Here is a 27036-nt window from a genome sequence, read left to right as displayed (position 1 = left end):
CAGTTCGTTTGGTTCCGCGTCATGTTCAGGGGCGTGGAAATGTAACATCGATTTCCTTACGATAACAGGCCAGCGTGCATCTACTAAATTAGTCATTCAAGAACGTTGTGCAATGGGTTCCATCCATGACAGCTTTGTTTCCAGGCAGAACGTTAAAGAATGCGACACGCACGTCTCCCGGAAATCCTGACGAATTCAACCAATCAGATGGTGACTTTGAAACTCCCGAATTGTTTCTCATTTTGTTCTCGCCTTATGCAGACGTCGAAAACTGAGACTAGTCTTGTTGTGTTATATTAAACAATAATAGTGGGTTACACTTTATTTGAAGGTGTTTGTGTTATAGTGTAATTAAACATTTAAGTACTGAGTAATAATAATTAACTACATGTACTTACTATAGGGTTATAGTAAGGAATATTAGTTGGTTTAGGGTTAGTTGAATGTAATTATGCATCATGTGTAATAATGACACTCTAAATTTTAGTGTTACCTAATAATGCTACTATATTGTCAAGATGTAAGGGGTGTTAGGCTTAATGCAAAGCGGTAAAATCACTGTAACACACATGAAAGTGAAACCGCAGAATGAGGAATATTATAGTATTTATTTTGTTGACTATTTTACAAATGTTGAAATTGGAGTCTAAAGTTAACATTCGCCAAAATTGGCTATGAAAATATGGTGCATCTTCTAAGAATTTTTTTTTACCACTTCACCTTGATGCTTTAGGTTTTTGCTTTAACTCCATGCTTGGTCATTTTACAGCCAAAAAAACCAGAATGATTTAGGATGCTAGATTTATAAAATGTATTATTAATAAACCCTTTTTTTATCTCTGTGTTTCCCCAGCTGGAATCTGAGCTGGAGCAGTGTGAACGAGAGAGCGCCGAACTGCAGGAATACGCAAACTCCGTCCTGCAGCAGATCGCCGATCACTGCCCGGACATCCTGGAGCAGGTGGTCAACGCTCTGGAGGAGTCGTGCTGACTGGACCACAGTCCTGCCCCCTCCTCTCTTCCTACTTCTCCTTCCCCTTCTTCAGTTGTTCACTTCATTTCACAGGATGCCAGAACACAAACTCTCTCACCCTCACCCTCATGCACAATTCAAAGGACAGACACATACGGGAGAGAGTGACAGCTCACAAGTCAAGTGCACGCTTGGATTGGCTTTTGGGGTGTGGGAATGGTGGGCTTTCCTTCTTGCCATCCCCTACCACCACATTCATCCTCTCTGCACCTTCAGAATCCTGTTTACCCTCACATAAACACGGGAAAGAAGGAACCGAAAGGAGGAAATGAGCAACAGAGAAGCTCAGTATTATAAGACATGTTCACTTATTTAGTCTGTCTCTGAAAAGCGTCCTGCAGGAGGTGGTTCTCTCTGTGAGGGGCAGGAAATAGTCTCCTTATCTTGATATACACTATTGCCGCTGCTCTTAAAAGCTGCAGGATTTTGAAAGCGTTTTGAAGAAATTTAGCCCCCCCCCCCCCCCCTCCTTTCCCATTCCCCCTTTTTTTTGTAGATGCTGTGTTACTGACGTTAAATTATGGGTCATTCGCGCAGGGCAAAACTCCTGCACTTTCAAACCATCTGGTTTCACTCAAAAGTTGGTTAATGCTCCGGTTGTGCCAGCAGACAGTCCGTGAGGACTTAAACATACTTTTACTATCGTAGTCAGTAGCAGGTTTAGATTACTGCAGCCCCCACCATCTGGGAATTCACTATTGACTTGGTTACTGGCCGATTTTCTCCCAATGTCTCGTTCATAAAAGTTATGAAACGGACAATATGGGTAATGTTATCCCGTATGCACCTGTCACCAGCTAAAGAAACCACAGCCCTGGTTTGTGTCTGTTAAAGGTGAGAGGAAGAAAATTATTTGCCTTGGAAGTTGTAGGTTTATTGCTGCTAACATTTGTCTTTGCATGTGGCAGGTTTGGTTTGGTTATGTTTTTCTTTTTTTCCCGTGGCCGGCTCTCTGATGCCGAGGGCGGTAAAACAGTGGGTGTATTGCCGACGCAGATGTTGTGGACGTAGAAGTGCCTCATCATCAGAGAGCAGCTGCCACACATCACTGGAATAGGAAAATAGGCACCTATCACTCATTCCATACTCTGAAAACTATGTGGTCTCACACTGGGATGAAGACTGGCAGTAGTTTCTCAGTTTGCTCGCTCTTGAGTTGGAGACTACAGGGTTGTTCTTCTTTTTTTTTCTTCTTTTTTTTTTTTTTTTTTTTTTTGATTGATAGGGTCAAATAAGAGAAGTTGTTTACATAACTTCTTTTATTCCACTCTCTCTTTTTTTTAAACAGATGCAACTTGTTTTTTGCGGTTGCTTTGTGATCACCCCATCAGAGATAACATCGGGCTTTGATCCCAAGCATCTTGCATGTACCATCATGCTCCTCTCTCTCTTTGCTTGGCTTCATATGATCATCCTCAGACCCGGGCGTCTCTGTTAGCACAGCCGGCAGGTGTATCCTTTTTCACTTTATGGTTATATGGGTCTATATCCGTTGGCATTGGGTGTCCATCTCTGGACCGACCACAGGAGTGATAAGACACAACCTCGTTCAACTCGCGATAACTGTGGTTGCCTCATCGTGCGGATCGGCCAATGCTTTAAAGTCCAGAGTCAACTTCCCCTCCCGCTGCCCCTGTGGATGACACTGGGCGTAACATGCCCTCTGCTCCTCTCTCTCTATATCTCCTCATCCCTCCCTCATTCATGCCTGCGTGTAGTTTATGGCTCTGACCTGCTGTGCTGTGTTAGTCATACTCCTCTCTGCACGATAAGCTCGACAGACAAGACAAACAGCACGAGTTCACAGCGAATATAATCATCTCGCTCCCACATGCTCCCATATCACCACACCACCTCTCCTCATGCCCATTCTCACTAGCAAACAGACATGTGATGTTGGGCCAGACTTTACCCAGATTTGATTGACCTCCGAGTCATTCTGTGAGTCACATAGAACTAGTACACAAATGTCCTCCATGATTCATGTTTGTTTGTCTCTTTTAATGATTTAGATTAAAAGAAGAGTAGTTGGGTGAATCTCATGAAAACACATTTAGGTCAGATGTTACCCCAAAATCATTAGGAAAATTAATTGCAACCTTATTTTCATGACAACAACATTTCGCCTTAAAATGCTCGAGGCATTTGCATTGTTTATATTATTATTATTACTGTTATTAATATTGTAATTCTCAATGGTGTTGCTCATGAGATTCTGATTACAAAAAGTACGGCATTACAGTTAAAAAAAAATCCTCTGCATATCGTAAATATTAATTAAATGAATATTCAATATTTTATATCAATTAGCATAAATTAAAATAGGTAAAACAAATACAAAATTGGTGTAAGCGTTTTACAATTTAAATATTTTTTGTCACATTACAGTTGAGTATTCTTGAAACAACTTGTTTTCATAAACAATATATCATTTTTGATTTCTATGTCCCTAAACTGTGTCGTGAGATTCACCCAAATGCATTTATAAATAAACCAAGCTAAATTGATGGGTATATGGGGCCGCTTTAACATCATATTCCCACGCTTATGTGGGCAATGCCAAGAAAACGCCCGTTCGCGTGCCATTCTCACCCTTGGCACCGTAGATCTTATTGCAGTCATATACAATGCATCTCTTTAAAATATTTTATGGTTTTATGCTCTTAATTACCACTGATGGACTTCCTTATGAGGACTTGAATGTGACGAGCAGCTCTGTTGGGCTTTTAAAATGAAACCGCTGATGGATGAGGCCCATCCTGTTTTTCATCTGTCGCTTTCTTTCCGTCTGCTATCTCATTCACACACAAACACAGTTTTGGCCGTCACCCGTGGGTCTCTGAAACATGGGGCTCAGTTATCTCCACCGTGGCTGAATCTCCCCGCTTAGACTAAACACAGACCCTTCGCGCACACACTCACTATCACAGAGACGCTCTGGCGATTTATGTCCTTCAGTACAGGAGCTGGCCTCTTACCGCCGCTCAGCTTAGAGCACTCCGGAGAATTCACTAAGAAAACAAAAAGAAGGAACGCTGTGATAACCGGGATCAGATCAGAGAAAGAATGACCCGGCGCTTTTGCAGAGGGTGTTATTGTGTGTTGAGTGAGTGTCTCTCTGGAGCTCTGCTATTTGTGTGATTGCTGGTTATAGGCAGACCTAATCACACAGAAGAGCATGGAAATTCCCTGCAGGCTTCGGATCGCTCCGTATGTTCGGAGGCTTCCCTGTCTCAGTGATTCCTCTGTGTGTTTTTGAAGAATTAAAGAGATCTACACCAGCGTTCTCTGCTCTAGCTAATCACCAAAGCTACACAACTATTCTGTAGCACTTTATATGAAGCCTGTATATATCACAGTATTTTGAATGCTAACACTGCGTAATTCTAACAGTTTTATACATTATAAAACTTGTGTAATCGTGTTTACACCTTTAAAGACATAAAAACAGCACATGAAATCATGTTAATGCTTTTTATTTTAAGGTGTAGCCATTAGACAAGTATCATAGTGCATTAAAACTAGTCGTAATTATTCATAAGTACTTTAAACTGATAAGTTCTATAAACAGAATGTTATTATATAAGCTGAATTGTTAGAAAATGGCCCAATTCTGTTTGTATAATGCATTATAGCACTATATACCTGAATTCACTCTATATAATCACCCTATATAACCCTATACAGGCTTCATAGAAGGGTATTATATTTATTGTGTGACCGTGATGGTGCATAACTGCTTATAGCATACGTTTCACAAATCTTTTTTTCGCACACCACTCCCGTTAATTTATAGCGGAGCAGCTCATAGGATGTGGTCAGCTGACTTTCCATAGCGTTTGGCTTTTTACATCTACCTGGCTTGAGAGTGTGTTCAGCCACGAGTGTGAATGAGCATGAGGTTTTGCTTCATGTTCTAGTATGAGCATTTTTCATCCTCATTAAACTCAGCGAGGCATGTCTGTGGAGGGTGAGAGAGAAAGAGCAAGCGTGGGACGGTCAGTGAGGGCCCGACTTCTAATGCGTATATTTTCCAGACTCACATTTTGCTGTCTAGATTTTCATTCAACCCTATTTTGTCCTATAACATAGACATTTATCACAATGTCTACTTAAATCCTTCTCTCTATGTCCCATAATTCTTAGCGTTAATCAGTAGTGCTGCCAACCTGGCCTCCTGAGTTTTGTCACACAGATGCTATAATCCCATTTTATTTGTTACTAAAGACAAATACCTTGACACAACTGTGAGAACACTGCTAGAAGATGTCTTGTACACACATACAGAAATCTATATTTATATATGTTAATGGCTGAACAATTTGCACAAGCGTCTGGGGAAGAGAATATATCCGTCTGAACAAAATGGCTTTAAAAAGAAAAAAAAAGAAACACTAACATTTGTCTTGAAATGAAAATGAAAGAAGAAGCCTTTCTAAGTGTCAAATCAAAGCTGTTAACAAAGATTTTCAAAATTGTTACCATGTGGTTGATGATGTACTGTTGCTATCTTCTCCGCATCTCGCTGGGTTTTGATTCCCACTCACCTTACAGCTGTTATTCTTTTCCCTTTGGGATTTGTTTGTTTTTGTTTTGCAGTCCTTGATAGTGTGCGTGATTGCAATGTTGAAAACTGCAGCGTGTTTTATATTACAAAACATGTATGTCTGTTCTCGAGGGCTGGAGAAACATCTGTGACCGTGTTTCGAGGGGACTGAGAGATGCCAAGACCTTTGCTTGAGAACTGTGATCCTAATAGCACTCTGGGTTGCTGGAAAGTCAGTGTTATTTTAGGTTTAGCGTCGTTTATGTGTTTTCAGGAGATAATAAGCATGTTGCGTTGACCTTTTTGGTCAGATGATCAGCATCGCTCGTCACGAAGCCTCATTCGTCGTTCGTAGTCATTTATTGCACGCGTAAACACACTCAGAGTTTTTATGGCCTCCTAAGTAGATTGCTTATTAAATTGTTTACTTATTAACTCATCTTGAATTGTCATTATTTACCCAAGCGGTCCGTCAACGCGTCCACATTTTTCATACATTACTTCCCTCCACTTAGTGTGATGGACTGAGACTGTTTAAAGCATGAAACCACATAAAACATCCACTGAAGGATTTGGCAAGTTTATGTCTGACTTTCCGTTCTCCATCTGAGCGAATTCGGTGCCAAACGAAGCTAGTCAGCTCTAGAAAGTGCCACAAATAATAACTCGCCTGTCGTTCATCAGCAACCAAAGCCAGGTCACGTGACCTTTTACTGTTTATATCATGTTTGCTTTCTATTTAAACCTTTAAACCTTAATTGACACAATAAGAGGTCAAACCGAAACCAACTCCAGCTAGATGAGACACCAGAACGGACGCCTTTATTAAGTGCATAACAGAGTTGAATGAAGCAGCATTATTCACAAGGACCTAATCTTCATTTCAACTCAATGTGGTAACGGTCATTTTTTAGACTGTTACAAAAGTTCTGTGTGCCTATAAGAGAATATGTAAAGCTTGAAGTTGGCGCTTAATGTGGTATCTTCTTTTTTCCTCTGGATTTTGTCCTAAGAGTGTCAGCCCTCAATATCACCCCATTCACATCATGTTCTCTTGGCTCCAGCAACCCTGCCTTCTGTCACAGTAAAGGTCTGTCTTTTCTTATGATTCATGCTCTTTTTCTACGCAGTACACTGAAACACTGTCAAGGAGGATTCTCGCCCTTTCCCCTTTCATTTAATGAAGAAAAATAAATGGAAACATGTCAACTTTAACCCAAAGCTGGTCATCTTTCATGTCTTTTTTGTTTTCTTTTTTTTTTCACATTCACAAAAAATACTGCCTTATGTCTGTGTGGAAAGATGAAAAGATTTCTGTAAAAAGGAAATGAAAAATAGCAAAAAGGCGTATTGTATTCAGCTTTTGCCTTTGTATGTATATAAACTCTATCATTCAGTCCTTTATTGTGTTTTGGTCTTTTCTGTCAATTACGATGCACTGTTATACATTCATATTCTACAGTTTGGCATTCTTCTCTGTCCCAAACTTAGTAAGCTGCCTACCTAGACTGTGTTATATAGGTGCTCCAATGGAGGCCACGGCTGATTCAAAAGGTCAAATGTAGAATCACATGTATCTTAAGAGGTAAAGATGTTCCCAGAACGCTTGTTGATTATTGAATTCCGTTCAATACCAGCTAGTATCCATACAAATATTTCACTCTAATTGAAAATTGACCATGTTAGCCATGTGCTCATGCTTATAAATAGCTAAGTCTTTTTGGAATCAATTGAGTCATGTTTGGTGGCTCTTTTAGAGCTTTCCAAATGAGTCATATTATGACGTTGCATTTCATTTAGTTCAAAGAGTGGCTGCCTATGTAGACAGTAAACAGCAGGATCGCTCACTAGGATGTGGATCAGAGCTAATGTGTTCTATAATTACTCTGAGTCAACCCATAAGAGTGTAACCTGTATTGTTGCAGTGGCATCCCCAGTGTTCAGCGGGAGCCTCCCGTCAGACTGAAAGAAACTTTTTTGATACCGATTATCTCAACCCACAAAAAAGGAACACAGATGGCCCGTTGAGATGTCTTGGTTTCCTCCTCCAGCTTTTTGTACAGACCCCCCAAGGACTGGATTTATTGCCGATTACACATCAGCACTTAGGCCACCCAGCAGAGTTCCTGTTCGAGTTTACACTCCTCATTTTACGATATACAACTTGCATGCAGTATACATCAAGTAGCGACTAGAGCATGTAGAGTGGGGAAGATCCCGTCGCTTTAGGGAAAATCACTGGCTAAACAACAGGCAATGAGAAGAATATGACCACTATTTAAACCACCATTTAAATGTGCCAATTTCAAGGGAATTTCCCCCTGGGAAGGCCTTACTTATGTACGGAGCCTGGTCCAGAAATCACAGGAGCTGCGTCTGGATTCATACTTTCAGAGCATGTGCTGTTCCATGAAGAATTAACTTCTCAACCATTAATGAGGCACAAGGTATGCAGGTGTGTAGTATAAATACATTTCCAGACAGGTCACATCCATACTGCAACTTTCTGACCACGGTTGTGCCATTCAGAGTTTAATTAAGTGTGCCTTTATATTCCAATTCGGTTCCATATTTTGAATTGAATTTGAATTAAGGAAGCAAACAGGATGCAAATTGCTATAACAGCAAATAATAGCATTGCTAATAATATATAAATAATAATATTGCTATAATAGCAAATTGCTATTGCTATGCAACTTTCCTGTGACTCAAACAGTAGAGCGTTGGCACTTGCAATGCCAAGGTCATGGGTTCGATTCCCAGGGAAAGCAAGAACTGATAAGAATGTAAATGTGTACCTTGAAATTCAATGTAAGTCGCTTTGGATAAAAGCGTCTGCCAAATGCATAAAGGAAAATGTATTTGAATTGAATGTCAGCAAGTATAATTAATGGCCTGTTTGAAAGTTTTTCAATAAGTTTTAAAATCCTGATAAAAAATGGATAGATAGATATGATGTGAAAAGAGCTGCTCAGCTCTAGATAGATAGATAAATGGATGGATTGATACATGGAAAGATTCCAATTCAACTTCCTATAGATTTGACCAATTTATATTGACACTCATGAATCAAAAGCAAGCCCATTCTAATTTTTGCGTGACCCTGATTGTGATGCGGTGAGAGTTGGTGCACCTCAGGAATGAGGGAGTCTGGAATCATCACGCTGCTACTCCTGGAGAAGCACACCAGCCAATGATTGGCAACCATCTCTATCCCATAAAGCCCTATATCCAAACAAGAGTGGCCTGTAGAGCTCTCTTTCTGTTTAAAGTGCATGTATATATAGAAATACTTCTGCATATGTTTTTACAGAGAGGCACAGAGGATAAGAGGTCCGTGTGTGGGTGTGGAAATGATGTGGTTTCAGCCGTAGTGGCCAAAGGAACACTGATTGCAAAAAGCAAGCGGAGAGAGTGAAAAAAGAACAGCAAGCGCCTAAAATAAACGCCGTGTCTATAGGATAGAGAAACATGGAAAAAAGCGTATTTTTTCACATCACTTGACTTCATGAAGGCCATAAAGAAAACAAGACCCGTCACTTACATGAATGCGGTGCATTGTCTGGGTTTTGTGGTGAGTTGCACTCGACAATTTGACCGTATTACTTGGAAATGGCATTATCATAAGCAAAGTTTGCTTTAGCGCATATAGATCTGCGCTAACTATGTGACAGCGCATAGGGGAAGGTTATGAGAACTAGAGTGTTTTTTACCCGTGCATAACGCATAATGGTGGTCTTAATTTCTCTGTGATAGTCTGGACCCTGGTTATGAATCATCTCCCTCCCTTAAAACAATTATGCTGTTTTTAAATCTTAAGTATCAGCACACTTCTCTTCTTCAAACGCTCGATTTGAGGTGTCATTCATGTCGGTGCTGGATGAGTTGCGGCCTAAAGTTTCATACTTAAGGTTGGCAGTTTGTTGAAATCCCTAACCTTTAGTGTGAGCAATGGTTACAGTGATACTTGCCTTAGCAAGCAGAACTAATGATAGATTGAACAGAACGCAGAGAGTTTCTGCTGACTAGCCTTTTTTTTAGGAAAACATATTAAAAAAATAAGATAAACAGCCAGAGCTGCGCTGGGACTTTACCTGTACTGTAAATCAGAAGTGATCTTGCTGAATTAACAGGCTTGTTGAGAGTTAAACAACTAATTACAAGGCCATTATTAAGTGCACACGCACGCACACATGTACAAAGAACCAGACATGTAAGAGCCATTACAAGCTCTGACAGGTTTCTAGAGGATGATCTTACCTGGAGCTTCAAAAACAGCCCTGGATGAAACGGCAGCTCGAAAGAATGTCTGTCTGTCCCGATCCAACTGCTGAGAAACAGAACAATGTCAAGACAAACTCTGGGGAAACTGCTGAAATGGCTTTATTTCAGTGAAGAAGACAAGCTTGCACTCATTTTATATATAGGTAATGAATGGAGCAATTCTGAGAAGGGTTTTGGGAACCGAGTCAGAGCCCGAGGACGGGAGCTGGGTTTGATTATGTACAGGAGTGATCGGGTCCTGGGATGTTGGTCAGATAAAAGCTGCATCACGTTTTTAGCTCGTCTCTATCGTGGCCGTTTCGACATGCTTACACTTTGCATGCGTTTGATCTGCCGTGGTAGACGAGAGGGAGAGGGTTCAAATGCCTCGTATTCCCATGACAATCGCCGTGTCAGTCAGCTCACCATTTCCACCGAGAGACCGGTTCGAAATGAAACTTTAGAAGGTCCCTTATAATGCCTTCATCCCTCAATGTTGTTACAACAATTGGGATGGGAAAAGGGCTCAGCAGATTGAGATGTTATCGATACTTTTGTCAGAATCTTTCACACTCATTGCCAGCAGAAAGCTCCAGATGTCAGAGGTGGGCACGCAGCGGTAGATCAGGTCCATATGTGCGCCGTGACTCAGGAGTGTGTGTTCTGGAGGAATGGAGTTGGGTCTGACCCGCCGGCCCCTCCACGCTCGTTAAAGCAATGCCTTCACATGTGGAAACCCGAGACGCCTCTCCTGCGTGTTTGTCCTCCATTGTCATCTACTGTTGGTTCAGTCGCTCCATATGGAGCTCAGAGCCAAAAGTATGATTGTTGTATTTATGCGTTTATGCAATCTGTGTGCAGCATGAAAATGATCAGATTCGAATTACAGCGCACTGTTATTCAAAACCGTGTTGTTAAACGACATAAACGTTGCATATTATTGTGTCATGCTTATATACGTATTATTCCATTTTATACATTATGGGTTGATGTAAAATGTGACAAACTATTTTAAACAAATGTTACCATTCTCCTAAAATGATATATTTAACCTGAAACGACTTTTTTTTTATTATTATTATTTGACATCAAGATTGTAGGTAAAAATACTTTTATATTTTAAATATATTTACTATTATGTTAGTGCTGTCAAATCAATTCATCTAACATAAAAGTGTATTTAATATGTTTGTGTGTGTGTGTGTGTATATATATATATATATATATATATATATATATATATATACACACACAGGTACACGTGTGTGTGTGTATATATGTGTGTGTGTGTGCGAGTTATATGTATTTATATATACATATATGACACATGTATAGTATACTGTGTGTATATGTGTACTGTGTGTACATACACACACAAATATATAAACAAACTTTAATGTTAGATGCAATTAGTCGTGATTAATTGATTTGACAGCACTATATTATGTATATATGTAAATATAAAATTAAATAAAACTAAAAGTGTGACGTTTTCTGCCCAGTTGTATAAGTGTGTTTTATACTTAAAGTTAAACACTGTAAATGAGTATTTCAAAACTCTTGAAAAGTTTTAAATAGGTTCCCCAAAGTGCACCCAGGCCTGCCACAATAAAGATCATCTCTCTTATAAAAACTAATTACTACAACTTTATTGTCTGACTAATAGGAGCAGTGGTTGGGACGCTGTTCCAAGTGTTCGTCGAATGGCAGGGCGCTGTTGGAAGACTGTGGTTTCTCTCCCTCCCCTGTGTCGAAGCTGGAGAGATGGGGAGGGCAGGCCCATGAGGAGGCAAAGCGCAAACTAGTCAAAACTCACTCTTTCACCCCCCTGCCTGCGGACTGAAGCAGTCGCTGGAGTTTCTTCGTCGTCTGCTTTAGGTTTTGGGTTAAGAGCCCGAACAGCCTCTGGAAAGAAAAGAGGGGGAAAGTTTGAAAAGGTTTCCGTATTTCCTGCGCAAAAGGAGGATTTAATGCAGAACTGAAGTTTTAAGCGCAAAAAGTTGTGAATGCATGAGCTCTGTGAGGTGGACTGAATGACTCCAGACTGCTTTTGTCTGCTAATTTCTTTAATAAGGAGGAAAAGGCTTTAGTCGCCCCTGTTGCGCACCGCACGCGCAGCGCGTTTGTTTGCGCTCTTGTCAAACTATCGAATGTTTAATTGACACCTGTTGCGTGACGTCGTAATGCACTGTAGCCCGGTGAGTGTATCAAAAGTTTGAAAAAATTAAATCGAGTCATTTTCGCGGAACTTTTTTTCTGTGTGTGTGTGTGTGTGCAATGGACAGCGCCGTGTTTTGGAGTAGCTATGTTTTTGTTGTAAGTGAATGAAAGAGAGAAAAACACTGGAAACTCGAGTACCAATGTTCAATTGATCGGAAGTGGAATTGTTTCATGTTTTCAAAAGTAACTAAGCGCTTCAAAAGAACATAACGGAGAGCAGAAGACCAAGTTCAGCTGTCAAGACTTCAACTCTGGAACTTTGGAGGAACTTTTGGAGACCTACACTGAACGGATAGATCGAGATCTGCAAACAAGTAAGCTCTAGTTACTATCAAACCTAAAAGATGTAGCATACATTGTTTGGAAAGGATGTTTGTTGATGTTGCCTGGAGCTTGTGGTTGTTTCAGAACATGCCTTGAGAAAGGTTTGTGCCGGCCAGCGAAACGTACTGGCTTCATAAACCCGATTCATCTCAAGGTTCCTGCAAAAGTATGTTTTTGCTTAAGGCATGAGAGAGAGAGAGAGGGGTGAGCTGCAGCACCATCGGTTTGAGCAATTACAGAAATTAGTTACAGGAGGAAAGTCACTGTCACCTACCTGAGGTCACACTGCTCTTTGTCCTACAAATATATGAAATATAAAAAATATATTACTTCTAGTCTCGTTTAACATTTGATTTGCGTTCATGCTGAGGGATATTAAATGACAAAACGTGTAGCCTATTATCTGAATCAGTTGACACCCACAGAAGCTTTCATGTCCATTTTTTAAAAATAGTTTTAAAAAATGGAAATATTGAGCTGACAGGGAGTGTTTGAACACTTTGCACATAATGGGACCGTGTGTAGGCCTGCGTTTGACACAGCCGTGCAATTCACTAACACTCTCACAATTATGCTTTATGTATTTGTTATCCCTTTTTAAGTGTAGTTTTGCCTGCAAAATAAATGTTTCCTGTTTGTTGACCATTTGGATAAAAATAGAATGGAGCAGAAGTGAAATTATTTTAGTATTTTATTCACGCGCATAATGTTTTCATAATGCATGTTTTCTATTAGCGTTACAACCCTGTTTGTAGGCTTGCATCCCTGCGCACTCTTTGTACGTGGCATTAGGCTAATTTACGTTAATTGTAGATTTATGACGTACGTAAATATGTAACAGACAAATATGGAAATACTAGCTAAGTTAGCTATATAAAGTTGGAGACACACAGATAAAAGCAAATCTAAATAATAAAAATAAAAAATTCATCACTCCCCGTTCTCCCCTAACGAGTCTTATTTAGGCTAGCAATCGTTTACATAAAGAACACTCATATCCTGTTAATTTTATAATGGCCCAATGTTTAAAACGACTCACTTTTTTACAGTTAATTTTAGACTGGGATACTAAAATAATCGGAGTCACTTACCGGTCTTTAGTCTCAGTTTGGGGCACAAATGTTTGAAATTATTATCTGGATCGTGCCGGGACTTCCTTGCGAAAATAGGCTACTTCATGCAATGTGTTGAAGCTGAAAAATGATTGACAGTTGCTGACTTTTGGTGCAGATTTTAAATAAGCCATCTGTAGTTTGTCAATTAAAAAAAAAATTCTCGTGCGTTTGAAAAGCGCCAGGTACAAATTATGGGGGTTGATTCTTGAAGCCAGGATTTTATTCAAGTGTGTATTCTTTTACAACAGCTGTTGTTACATATTTATGTAATTTAACAGTGTTTTTATACGTTTGAGTAACCCCAGAAATTAGATTACAAATTAGTCACAGCACAAGTGTGTAGGCTCGCGAACGGAAGTTGTTCACATGAGGAGGTAACCATAGCAACAGCACGCTGCTCGAGCCGTTAAGATCAATACTGGATAGCGACGAAATCATTATTTATCGTGTTATTATATATTTACACTTAAAAGTATAGTTCACCCAAAAATGTAAATTCTGTCATCATTTCATTTACTCACCCTCAAGTTGTTCCTAACCTGTATGAGTGTGTGTCTTCTGTTGAACACAAAAGAAGATATTTTGAAGAATGTGGGCCCCATTGACTTCCGTGGTATTTTTTTTTTCTATGGAAGTCAAAGGGGCCCATCAACTATTTGGTTATACCAACATTCTTCAAAATATCTTCTTTTGTGTTCAGCAGAATAAATAAATTCATACAGGTTTGGAAAAACTTCACAGTGAGTAAATGATGACAGATTTTTAATTTTGGGGTGAACTATCTCTTAAAGAAATATATCACAAAGTAGCCTATTGTGTGAAACGTCTTTAAGACTATGATTGAAAATATATTAATATATTGTATAATTGTTAGGCCTGTGTATATTCACATTGTTTGAAGATTATCAAGCAATAACTATCTGTAACAAAACAGACGTAATTAACTTCTTTTTTTTTTTGCTAAAGTAATTCTCCATAAAAATTGCTTTTACTACAATACTTGACATTTTTAACCCTAAATGAGTTTTTATATCCTGGGAGATTGTCATGGATTCCAAACTGTGAAATATTATTTAAGTCTTAATGTGTTGGAAAATAGAAATCCGTTCCTTTTCTGAGATGTTTTGAAGGGTTAACAAACATTATGCAAAATGGTGCGTGCTTCTGTTTTGTTTGATTATTATGGATATTTCTTGTGTTGCTCTCTCCACAGTTTGTGTTTGTGTAATGTAAAGCTACCTTTTCAGTGCCTCTGGAATGATAAGAAGATTCTTGTCTGCTGGGCCAAAATAGTTTCTAACCGCAAAAATATAAACAGGTGTCGTTTAACCAAACACGTGAAGATTTAGATGTACTCTGAGGCTCTCTTTTATCAGCTCCAACTGAAGAACAGACAGTGGGAAGTAATATCTCCTGTTGTGTGTATAAACGCTGGCTGCGGGTTTCGTTCCCCTATATATTTCATGTATTTGTGTTTTAACTTTTCTCCCTGCCAGAGACTGTATTTGTGCAGGTTTAATTGATATGCCGGCCTTGTGTTAAACGTATTGGCCAGATGTGCTGTATGCAAGTCCTTATCGATACTTAAAAAACGGTCATTCTTACACATGCACTTCTTTCCTCTAGCTGACCGCTCTCTGAGGTTAAGAGGGTCCACGGAGTCCTGTACTTTAATTTGTCGTTTCGAGACTAGCATTCCTTTTAATGCTCCTTCTTTTTGAGCAGGACGGTCCGTGTAAGAGCAGACGGGCACCCGTCTTATATTTGATTATTCCCATTTGTTCTGCAGCGATGTGGTGATTTAAATCAGCATGAATCTGAAAATGTGTTATCCACGGTGTGGTAAACATCTGAGGATGTGTATGGAAGTGCGTTTGTTGAGGTTTTCCTTTTCTGAATTAGTTTTAAAAGAGTTTGCGGCTGTTTTCTTTGATCACACAGCCTAAAGCCTCGTTTTTGAAGGGAAAAGGGTCGGATATCTGATCAAGAGCTTGCTGTTTAGCTTTCAGATGTTTTTAGCCTCATTCCTCAAGGGTTTTCCCCTTTTCTCCTTTATATGTGTCTATCTGTTTTTCTGTGGTATTTGGAATGTGACGGGGGCTGGGTTGATTAAGACATTGATTCATTTAATGAAATGTTTGAGTTCTGGGGTGGAATGAGAAGCTGCAGACACCAGTCGTGTTTCTGTGGCCAAAGCTCTGGGAAACCTCTCAAAAGCTGATTCAGAGAGATAAAACCGTCAACAGCCCACCTGCACAAGCCAACCTGCCTCTCTTGCCTGAGCACGCGCTTCACACACACACACACACACATCCCCCATCATCCGCAGCACACACACTCTTTGGCTCTCTGTCTGTTTTTCTCTTTCTCCTATCACTTACCTTTCTTTCTCTCGCTTTCAGGAAAATGCATACACACAAACCTTCATGCAATCTAACATCATGTACTAGGAATCAAACGTGATCTGTGAAGTTGTTCTTTGTTGTTCCTGATCACCATGAACCAGATACCTCTCAAAAGTGTGACAATACTCCCCAGCAGGCCCTGCAGTCCATTGAGAGGTTAGGCCTCTTTCTTTTAAGTGCAAATATTACCACCCCCTGCTCACAAGCACTTGTGCTGGCCTCTGACTCTATCATGTAAGCTTTTCTTTGACTGATTTAAGGACTGATAAACGTGTAGAAGTGCCTACTGTCTGACTCGAGCCTGGTGTGTCTATAGTGTTGATGTGTGCGTATGACCCTTTCATCCACATGAGAGATCAAACGCAGTGGCGGAGCTAGTCTTTTTTTTTTTTTTGGATAAAAATTGCGTAAAGCCTGTGCGTAAAACCCTGAAATAATTTGACATTTATTTGATATATATATATAAATATTGTCAAATGTGTTGAATTGAGAAGATAGAAACGCATTCTCATCTCATGCATAGCTAAAATCATAAATTAGCCAAAACATTTAATAAACAACTACACATGGGGCGTGTAAAATGCCAATTCTGCAAAGTTCATGCAGACTCTTCATGGGCCTGACTATAGGTCAGACGTCATGTGAATATGAGGTTATGGGATCATCATTTTCCCAGCTATCCCAGACTTATAATGCAGCGTAAACTAAAATCTTGACTTGCTGAGCAACTATATAACAGTTCTGCACTGCACTGCACTTATTTTTCGCCAGAGATTATGGGCTTCTGGCTGGAGATGTTTTCTAGCTTGTAATCATGTCAGAGCCAGTGTTATTTGTTCAGATGCTCACAAGAAGCCCCAACACCAGGTGTGCACTCTTAAAAACATGCCACTATTTCAACACCGCCTTGAGAACAGCAGGCTGCGTTCATCGATTAGAGACATCCAGGCTGTGAAACGCTCACGTTTTGGCCTCCTGCCTTTCTCCCGTTGAAGGGCACAGCGTATCGACATCATGTCTGAGTGTGAACGGGCTTGTCTGTCTGTGTGTTTACCTTCATCACCTGTACCGTGTATTTTGACGTGCGTCAGCATCTATCGCTCACACACACACACACATGCGTATTGACGTACTGTCCAGACACAGACAATGATCAGCAGAAGTGCTGCGCGCATCTCAGACACATCATGAGTAATGCTGAAATTAGAGAGCCACGATTGTTGGTGCGGACTTTGCATGACATTTATCAAGTGCAAAAGAAGCTGTCGTAAGCAGTGTTAGCTTAAGCATGTTTATAGCTAGCTACCTGAATAATAACACACAGTTTAATGTCACAGACATTTGAAGGAAACTCTATCGCCCCCTTGAGTCCACTGCAATGTAACGTTAAGCATGTACAACAAAACATGAAAACAAAAGCTTGCATTCATGCTTGTTTGCTAGTGTGGAGTATCTATATGGCCTTAAAGTTTCTTCCCACTTTGTATGCACATTGAAATCTTGCCGCAACCACGATGCACCCATGAAACAGTGGCTGTGGATGTTACCGGTAGAATAATTCATACATGATGTTTCTCCCCACTAGGATGTATTGTCAGTGCACCATGGCATCGACCCAGTGTAAACACAGCTGTATGAGACACTTCTGGCCAGCTGTTAATTTGTGAGTGTGTGTGTTCACCTCTGGGTGTGAAGAGAAGATTCCCCGTCGGCAGAATTCAGGGATATTCCAGCACATTAATCAGCTATGCAAAAAGACTCTGCTTATTTAGAGAGTTTTTCATGAGAGAGAATAGATTTTACAGATATAGACGGCTGTTTCGTGTATGTGTGTGAGCGTGTGTGTTTTTAACCACTTTAAGGCCTGTGGATTCCTGCTCAAGATTCAAAGTGTAGTAATAGATAAAAGCCATGCATGTGAATCTCTCCCCCTCGCTGTTAGATAATGATGTGCAAAATTGGTTGTCTTGATGGTGAGTGTTTGAGTGTGGCCTGGGCAGCAGGACGGGTTTGAAGCGCAGCAGGGTTTCTGGAACTTGTTGAAGGGCGCAAGAATGGATGATTTGCCTCTTTCTCCTCGTTTTATGCCCTAATTGAGCTTTGCTATGGTCCAGAGTCTGGCTCCACACTGTTTACTGTCTCCTCTGTAATCTGGATATTAGCGAACTACGTGTTTAAATGTTTGTGTGTGTTTGTGCATTCACATGTACATATTTACAAGAGAAGTGCACCAGAGGCTTTTTTGGATAATATATTTGTCTCGCTTATATCCAAACGTTCTTAAATCAAGAAATAATTACTTCAGATGATAAACTGCATGAGATACTTAGTCTTGTTTTCTTGTTTTTGAGGTTAAAGCTTAAAACAAGACAAAAATTCGAGTTAGGAAATTACTTTTTGCAGTGTAGCAACTATAATGGGTCCTCATATTTATTTTAGATGATACTATGTTAAAGAGACCTATTATGACCCCCCCCCCCCCCCCCCCTTTTTTTTTAACATTTTCAACTTTAGTGTATAATGTTGTTGTTTGAGCATGAAAAATCACAAAGCACAGTCACTCAAAGGCAGTTATTCCCTAAATCAGAGTGCACTGTTTCTGAACTCCCTGAAACGCCTCCATTAGTCTTGAGTTTTCTTCCGGGAACGAACATGTCACAATATTACACATTTGAAAAATCCTGCCCAAGTAATCCCCCCAAAAAGGGATGAGGTCTAAGCAGTTGACCAATCACATCATACTGGTCCAGCCGACCAATCAGAGCACATTGCACTTTTCTGAAGGAGGGGCTTCATAGAGACAGGAACTAAACAGAGTGTTACTGACAGACTGGGAAGAGAGGAGCTGCAACAATGTGAAATATTTGAAAAATTTCTTTTTTTAACATTCAAAAATGAAAACCTATTCTTGTAGACTACAGGGCTGAGCAACTCTAGCCCTCGAGATCCACTTTCCTGCAGAGTTTAACTCCAACTCTGATCAGACTCACCTGCCTGCAGGATTCTAGTAATGCTTAAGTCCTTGATTAGCTTGTTCAGGTGTGTTTGTTTAGGGTTGACTCTGCAGGAAAGTAGATCTTGAAGGCCGGAGTTGCCCAGTTGCCTGGCATAATAGGTCGTCTTTAAACTTAACTTGACAGAACACAACAGAATGGATCATGGTTATAATGGTTTAATAATAATTAATAATTATTTTAAAATATTTAACCAATTCTAAGACATGCCATTTTTTGCATGCTTATGCTTCAAGACACTGGAAAAATTGAGCGATACAATGCAGTGCCTAAAGATGTCCATATGCAAGCTGAACTCTTTTGACCTTCCCCTGGTGCTGTACTGCTAGTTCGGAAACTGGCAATGATGATACCAGCACACTAAGATACCATGCTGGAGATCAGCATCGACAACATGCTGGTCTTCTAACCATGGAATGATCAATCTGTCTACCTGTCTATACTAGTTTTGCTTTCATGCTAGCTCACAAATGGAAAGATTTCCATTTAAGTATTGCCATGAGATCTGTAATGCACAGTTTGCATTGGCAGGGTTTCAACGAGCTTTACCTCATTAACGCATTGTGTAAGTCACTCTTTTTACACTTAACTCATTCTTTTCCTGGGATTTAGTGGAAACTAGAACAAATCAGATATAGAAAAATGTGGTTTGCTGTTGCACACAACTGATCATGTTCTGCCTGTAGTGTTTATTGTAGATCTAAACCAAAAAGTCCTTCTCCTTGCACTATGACTTCAGGCTGCATTTCATCATAACCGATTGTTTCTGTGAATACTGTTGGAGAGATTCAGGTCTATGTGCATTCATGAATGTTGCTGTAGAGCAAATGACTATTATTATGCATTATGCATTTGTCTTTTTTTCTGTAGCGATGTGTTGCAATCGGAGGGCCTGACAGGGGCAGCACTAAAGCGCTGCCGGGGGATTTAGGTGAGAGCGGGCGGTTCTGCTCTGCACATTTGAACACATTGAGTGAGGAATAGGGTTTAAGGAGTGAGCTAAGGAGATTGCGAGGGCACTAGCAGAGCGCCGGTAATAGACTGGTATAATAGCTGTGTAAATCCTGCTTGAGCCTACACACACACACTCTCTCACATATGGCCACGCTTTCTCTAAAACACTCTCATTTTCTCCTCTCACATGTTTTCTTGTTCTTGCACCAATTGAAACACAATTTCCCCACAGTTTAGCTTCACACACATACACTCGCTAGACGAGAGACTGACCTCGCTGCCCCGGCCCTCACAGCAGCCTTAATTGGTGTCATTAAGAGCTCTGAAAGCTGGGAGATAATTGGCCGGGCCCACTTGAGCAAACAGGACTTCAATGGAGTCATTTACCAGCGTGATAGGGTGAGGGTCTGGGGAGTCCTGGGAAGAGGGCTGACAGCGAGAGAGGGGGAAATGGGGTGTTTGGGTTAAAAAAGGGTTTCTCTTAAACAAGATTTTTGGGGGCAAATGGTGGGAGTTCACCTAATCTAGCGCTGTGACCTAGTAACACTGAAACACAATGTGCTGGTATTGTTCCAAATTTGCCTGCATTTTATACAGTCTGAGGCATTACAGATGTTAAGAGTAGTGCACCATTTTCTTATTAGTGATGTTTACTAAAGCACTCATCACTACTTAGTGTGAATGCTACCTCAAAACATGCGGCTTGTTGAAGATAGGAACGCTACTTTGAATTTAAGGGATTGAATTTGCGTTTTTCACCAGGTTTGGGCCAGTGTCATTTTGGTATAATTACTATCATTTAATTAAAGCTATAATTAATAATGTAGTTAATGTTTTAGTCAGTTTGTTTGTAATTTTAGTACTTTTACCATAAATGGTTTTTAGTTTTATAGTTTAAGTTAACGATAGAAACTCTGGGTTGGACAGATTTTACTTTCAACTGTGAAGCGTTTAGTGGTGGTTTTAAAGCCTAAAATTGCAGGGGTATTTTTACTTTATTTCTAGTCATTTAAATGTGATGTAAATGCGAACTCTGTTTCTCATTGTTGCTATTCCAAGTGTAAATAAAGGGTGAATGAAATGGGTGTCTCAGACTAAACATGCAATAGAACTTGTGGTTTTGTTTGCTAAAATTCAGAACCAGACCCTGAATGGCCTTTCTAAAGTGAAAGGAGACCTGCGAGTGCTTGGTTCTGTGGAGTCGTGGTGCGCTCTGTGGGGGCATCAGGATGTCTGGAGGGATTCGAAACAGCAGCAGGTCTTTTGTTGAATCCATTGAGGTTTCCCACTCCACTGCCACAACATTATGGCTTTTATTAGAATCCCCTCACGTGTTCACAGCCAGATTCACACACTTGGGAAGTTCAGGTTTTGTGGGGATGGGGGGGGGGGACCCCAAATGCGCCTTCTGTCAATTTCCCTTTTAGTCTATAACTATAACGTGCTGATGTGTTGTTTTCCTCTCTCTCATTCCTTCTTCAAAGCATCTTTCTTTTTTGTTCCTTTTTAAAAATTTTACTTTTTTTCGCTTTCTAACAACACCCCTAATATCTCCCTTTCTCTTTCTAAAGCCTAAAACCTTTGCCTCAGGCGCATTTCACGACTGATTTCACCTCATTGTGTGCTAGTTTACAGAAACACGCCGACTCCGACGTTCAAATGGACGAACAGAATCTGGGCTTCCATTAATTCGGTGAGCAGCATTTGGGAGCAATTTGGCATTTTGCATCATCACTTTCTCTCAGCTCTTACCACCTCTCCTCTCCACTCTTTTGCTCGGATGATGAAAAGATGGATTCTAACCCTGCCATTAATGAGGATTAGCGGGGCAGGGAATGTTTGTCAGGGAGCCAAGCAGATCAAAGATGCTGCTCAGCGGACCATGAACTCCTCCAAACCCGTGATACCAAAGAGTATGTGGTCTTTACACCAGCAAAACAAACAACCAAGCAGCAACACCCCTGGACAAAGAGCCGGGTGTCGTGGCTCATCTCTAACGCTAGCGAGGCACATCTTTACCGTTTGACCCCAAATGACACAGCAGGGGCCCGCTCTGTGTGTCCCGGGCCGGACGGCTGTGTTGATCTATTGTAAATCACGCCTCTTTCAGCCGGCCAACCCAAACACGGCCCCGGTGAATGGGACTCGTTGGACTGCTGGTGTGGTCCTCCACATCCACGGAGGCTCTTTTAAAGAGCCATTTAGAGCGTGCAGAGGCCTCGAGACGACGTTTAAAGCAGACGCTGGACAGGAGGCTCAACAGGTGCTGCGTTGTGCCTCTGCGTGTGTATCCGAGCATGTTAACTGTGAGTTAAGGTTCCCTCGGTGGTGTTCTGCATTCCAGTAGTGTCATTGTTATTACATGGCAAACATACAGATGGTTAGATAGATGATGAAATTGATTTGCAGTCTGTAAATCAGGAGGAATAATTATTATAAATGACCGATATGACTTTTGGCTGATGACAGATATAATGCATTGTAAGATGTTTAATATATTCTATTTAAAATATTTGGAATTGTCATATATTATTTAATAGTATTATTATTTAGTATGAAATATATACATATATGAATTTGCATGTTTTGTCTATATTATTATAATTGTATAGATAATTATATATATAATTCTAAAAATATAAATTTTTAAAAGAAAAGTTCTCCTTTCTATTTACATAACTTTTCTTTTAAAAATTATTTATCTCATTTTTGGATTTATTTATATAACATTTGGGAATACAGTAATATTGTGATAAAAATATTAGAGTTTAAAACTGGTTTCTGTTTACTACATATTAATGTATTCCTGTGATGGTTCAGCATCATTACTCCAGTCTTCAGTGTCACATGATCCTTCAGAAATTATTCTGATATGCTGATTTGCTGCTCAAGAAACATTTCTTATTATTTTCAATGTTGAAAACAGTTTTGGTGCTTAATATTTTTTTGAAAACAGGGATACATTATTTTTCAGGATTATTTGATGAATGGAAACTTCACATGAACAACATTTATTGGGAATAACTTTTTTAAAACATAAACACCTTTACTGTCAACTTTGATTAATTTAATTTAATTTAATTTTGCTGAATAAAAAAAAACTGTAATGTGTGTGTCAAGCCAAGATGTCATACACACAATTCATGCAACATTAATAACAGAAAATGTCCATTATTCATTGTCAAGGCTGTCAGTAGGGCACAGTTATCAACCAAAGCCAATAATCTCAAAATGACCAAATTTTACTGATGATTTGGAGTGGACAGTGAGTTTCATTAGCGATGGATTCAGACAGTGATGGGACAGGGGGAGAACTGCACAGATTGGACGATGGTACAGACAGACGGATGGTTAGCAGTTTTGAAAGACAGTCGGTGTAGGCAGACAGATAGATGGGCAGAGCCGTGATGTGAGGGTGAAGCCTGTGGGAGCGCAGAGAGTGCGAGTGCCCTGCAGGCCTTTCTGCCAGCGTGACAGCTTTTGGTGAAGCTCTATGCCCTGAGGTCCTCTTCTTCAGCTGTGAGATGGTGGAGCAGCATGTGTGTGTGTTAGAGAGAGAGAGAGAGACAGTTTTGTGCAGTGCATGCCAGTTATAGCCTTGTGATTGTCAGAACCGTGATTGCAGTGAATATTTGTGTGTGAGAGAGAGGGAGAGAAAGTTGGAGTTTGTGTGTGTTAGTGCATTTGCCATTGTTTATGTGACATTGCAGTTTGTGTCTGCATGTGTGTGTTTGTGTGGAAACTGCAACTTTTCACTGTTCAAGAGTGAAAAGAGGAGTGAATGATGGCGTTAGAGGGAGGGATAGAGAGGAAGATGGACACAAGTCATATCTGGTGGGAAATATCGCCCCTCTATGGCAGCTTAGTGTCACTGCTCCTCCGCCTGTGGGAAAATGAACAGAGAATTGATTTCTGAGAGCTGGAATGCATGAGAAACCGCACTGAGTGAATGCGTGTAACACAACTCGCTCTTTTTTTCTGTCTCTTTGCTCGAGCCAAGATGTCAGGCAAAAGATGAAATTATTAAGAAGATGAAAAGCAGTATTGATCTAAGGGGTTTTCCTCTTTGTCACCTTGTCCCATAGATCTTTGCACAGATCACTCTCTGTATCATTGTTTACGTGAAGGATGGAGGGACGATGGAAATGAGTGGAGGAAGTGTAAGCTCTTTTATTGATCCGAAGCGTGAAGGGCTTTAACACCCAGAGAGGCGTCTGCCTCTGCATAGCACAGCGTAAATCCTTCAGATTTATCATTCCTACACATTCTGTGTGTTAACTTCTTCTGCTTTAAATAAAATCCAATGTATTGTTGGTGCCTGACATTTTTTTTTTTAATATGTTTTGTTTTGATGGAGTTCAGAACACATGTAGCCTGGTTGTGTTGTTTGGTGTCTATGAATGTTTTCTTTTCAAGGGTTTACAGATTTAAAGGTTAAACTGTGATTTCCTGTGCTAATATCTGAAAAAGCATCTTAAACCAGCCTACAGTGGTTACATGGTCTCCCAGACTGCTGGTTTCCCTATATGGTCTCCCATGCTGGTTTGACAAGTCTGTCCTGCTGGTTTTAGAGGGGGTTTGGGCACTTGTAAGCTCGCCAGACTGGGAAACCAGCTGACCAACCATCTAAAATCCAACTTATCCAGACTGGGAAACTGGCTAGACCGGCCTAGAACCATATAAGACCACCAAACATTTGGCTAGTTTCAGTTGTTTTTCAGCAAAGCTGAGAGCAGTTGTTTGCTTTGCGTCTGGTTTTGTTCAATTTTCCCCCTAAACATTTGTCCTCCTTCAGTTATCACCATCATCTCTTCCACTATCAGCCCATTCTGCATCGGGAGGATAGAGATGCTGCTGCCAGAGCGTTTCACGCATCAAGGTGATAACTCACTGTCAAGGGAATTGATTTGGGGATCTCTCAGAACGGAGGGCCTTGAATTGTTTCTGATTGCTGGTACTGTCAAGACAGATACCTTGAGCAAGATTAATTCCTTTGTCATCGTCTTTCCTGTCCTCAGAGTTTATAAAATGATCTCCTGCTGGCAGATGTTCTGGTATGAAGACAATGGCTCGTGCTGAAGAGTCGTTCCTGCGGCTGCAGACAGAGGGCGCTCTCTCCTTTAGAGAAAACATATAGGGGAAGATTTGGGGAAGACAGATTCAGAGGCAAAGATCTGCCCGCGAAGGAAACAGAGGGAAAGCAGGCACAGAAGGAATGCAGTGAGAGAGTTATCTTGAAATCTTCTCTGATTTTGTGCAGAAAGAGGGTTGGAGTGAGAGAGACAGCAAGACATGAAGACACAATTATAAAACTGAATGAGACATTTAAAATGAAAATTCTGTCATCATTTACTCCCCCTCAAGTTGTTCCAAACCTGTATGAGTTTCTTTCTTCTGTTGAACACAAAATAAGATATTTTTGAAGAATGCTGGTAAGCAGACAGTTGACTGTAGCCATTGACTTCCATAGTATTTTTCCCCCAATACAATTGAAGTCAATGGCTGTTTGATTACCAACATTCTTTAGAAATATCTTCTTTTGTGTTCAAAGAAACTTAAACTCATACAGGTTTGGAACAACTTGAGGGTGTGGTGTTGGAATGATGACAGAATTTTCAGTTTTGGGTGAACTGTCCCTTTAAGGTCAGGTGATATTCAGTACAGCACAACTTTTTTTTTATATATATATTGCTTGCATTTAACAAATGACATAAATTAAATGGAAATCTGTTAATCAGAAAAGCAGGTATGGTTTCCCCCATTGCCAATATATCGGTCTGTCACTCTCCTGAATTTCTCTTCCTTCCTTCCTCACTTTCATTGCTGTAATTTATAGCGTGTTAGAGAGGCAGATTGTGTCTGTGGCGCGGGCTGGATGATGCATGGAGAGCTCAGGCAGCATGTGTGCATGGGGATTTTTGCAGTTTAGTTAATAGTACATATCATATCTGGATTTCACACCAGTGCTCCCCAGGGATCCGGCTACACTCGCTGCAATTAGACTGACAGTGGGCAGGCAGACAGGGCTCCCAGCAGAGCCTCTGAGGGCCACTAATCAGCCCTGAGAGCACACTGCGGGGCCGAGGGGGTCACACCTCAAGGAGGACAGAGAGAGTCTTCTCTTTAAACCAACCCAAGTTGTCCTGACAGCAGATGAAGATAACTCGAGGCAGAGAATCCAAGGTTGGCATTAGAACAGGGCATTCCGCTGAATTTCATATAGTATAATTGACTATGTGTGTATATATATATAGAGAGAGAGAGAGAGGGGCCTATATTAGGTCAGGCAGTCATACAAAGAAATCATGAACACATGCAAAAACAAGAGAGAACCAACTAAATATTAATAACTGGTAATGATGTAGTTAGTCTATGCTATTTCCTCTGAGCTTTTTGTTTTTCTATGCAATTTTTTTTTTTTTTTTTTGCCAAATAATTTTGTAAGAGAAATACCCGCCTAACTAAGTTTAGCATTTTTGTTCTTCCCTCATATTTAAAATATTTATAATATTTGTTCCTCATACATTGATGGTTTAATCAAACTTGTCATTCACTGGTCATTGATATATATAAATCTAATTTAATTTATATTTTTTAATATATTTATAATTTACATTTAAAACATTTACCATAAATAATATTTGTAATTAATATAATATTTGTAAAAAATAATATTTTTTAAATTATTTTAATTGCCATGTTTTTTTTTCTTTTTTGCTAAAAGAGTATGTAGTGTAGACAAATTATTTATTTAATTATTTATTCTTTTAGCAAATTATTGGTATTGTGAATGTAAATGCATATTGGTCTGTCATCACTTTTTTTGTCATATAATATAATTTAAACTAATATTTAAACTATTTAATATAATTAAACAGCACAGTCAGACAGTCGTTCTCACAAAATAAACGGATTAAACTTAATATTTCCCCTTACATAGCTGTTCACTCCTATGAGGTACTGATTCAGAAAATGAAGATAGAAATTGAATGCAGGAATGACAAAATTAAAACCGATAGCTCTGGGAATTTAAATTATGTAAGTGGCCATCGAAGGGGATTTTAGCCAAGCTCAGGAACGGCCAAAGAGGATTCAAAGCATCTCAGAAACATTGGGGAGAGAATCCAGGGATGAGAGATTTGAAAGGATTTGGGAAATATTA

General features: G+C 40.0%; 2 protein-coding genes across 12 annotated transcripts in view; both read left to right on the top strand.

The window, feature by feature from the left end:
- erc1b (ELKS/RAB6-interacting/CAST family member 1b) overlaps nucleotides 1–6978 on the top strand; it is a 202286-nt gene extending 195308 nt beyond the window's left edge. For all 10 annotated transcript variants that reach the window (XM_079868403.1, XM_079868413.1, XM_079868412.1 and 7 more), the window contains one exon: nucleotides 854–6978. In XM_079868403.1, coding sequence (XP_079724529.1) covers nucleotides 854–991 — 138 coding nt within the window. In that variant the 3' untranslated portion in view covers nucleotides 992–6978. The remainder of the gene's footprint in view (nucleotides 1–853) is intronic.
- A 4765-nt stretch (nucleotides 6979–11743) lies between these two features.
- wnt5b (wingless-type MMTV integration site family, member 5b) overlaps nucleotides 11744–27036 on the top strand; it is a 75574-nt gene continuing 60281 nt past the window's right edge. The window contains exons 1-2 of one of the 2 annotated variants that reach the window (XM_079868415.1): nucleotides 11744–12040; nucleotides 12247–12376. Coding sequence is in view for 1 of the 2 variants with exons in the window: in XM_079868414.1 (XP_079724540.1) it covers nucleotides 22013–22180 (168 nt within the window). In the remaining variant the exon portion in view is untranslated. Of the gene's footprint in view, nucleotides 12041–12246; nucleotides 12377–21502; nucleotides 22181–27036 lie in introns of those variants that run through there. The other variant, XM_079868414.1, reaches the window with a different exon arrangement.

Source organism: Squalius cephalus, assembly GCF_949319135.1.
Source record: "Squalius cephalus genome assembly, chromosome: 4".
Taxonomy (NCBI): Eukaryota; Metazoa; Chordata; class Actinopteri; order Cypriniformes; family Leuciscidae; genus Squalius; species Squalius cephalus.
The sequence above is the reverse complement of the archived record's forward strand: the minus strand, read 5'-3'. Positions and strand labels throughout refer to the sequence as shown.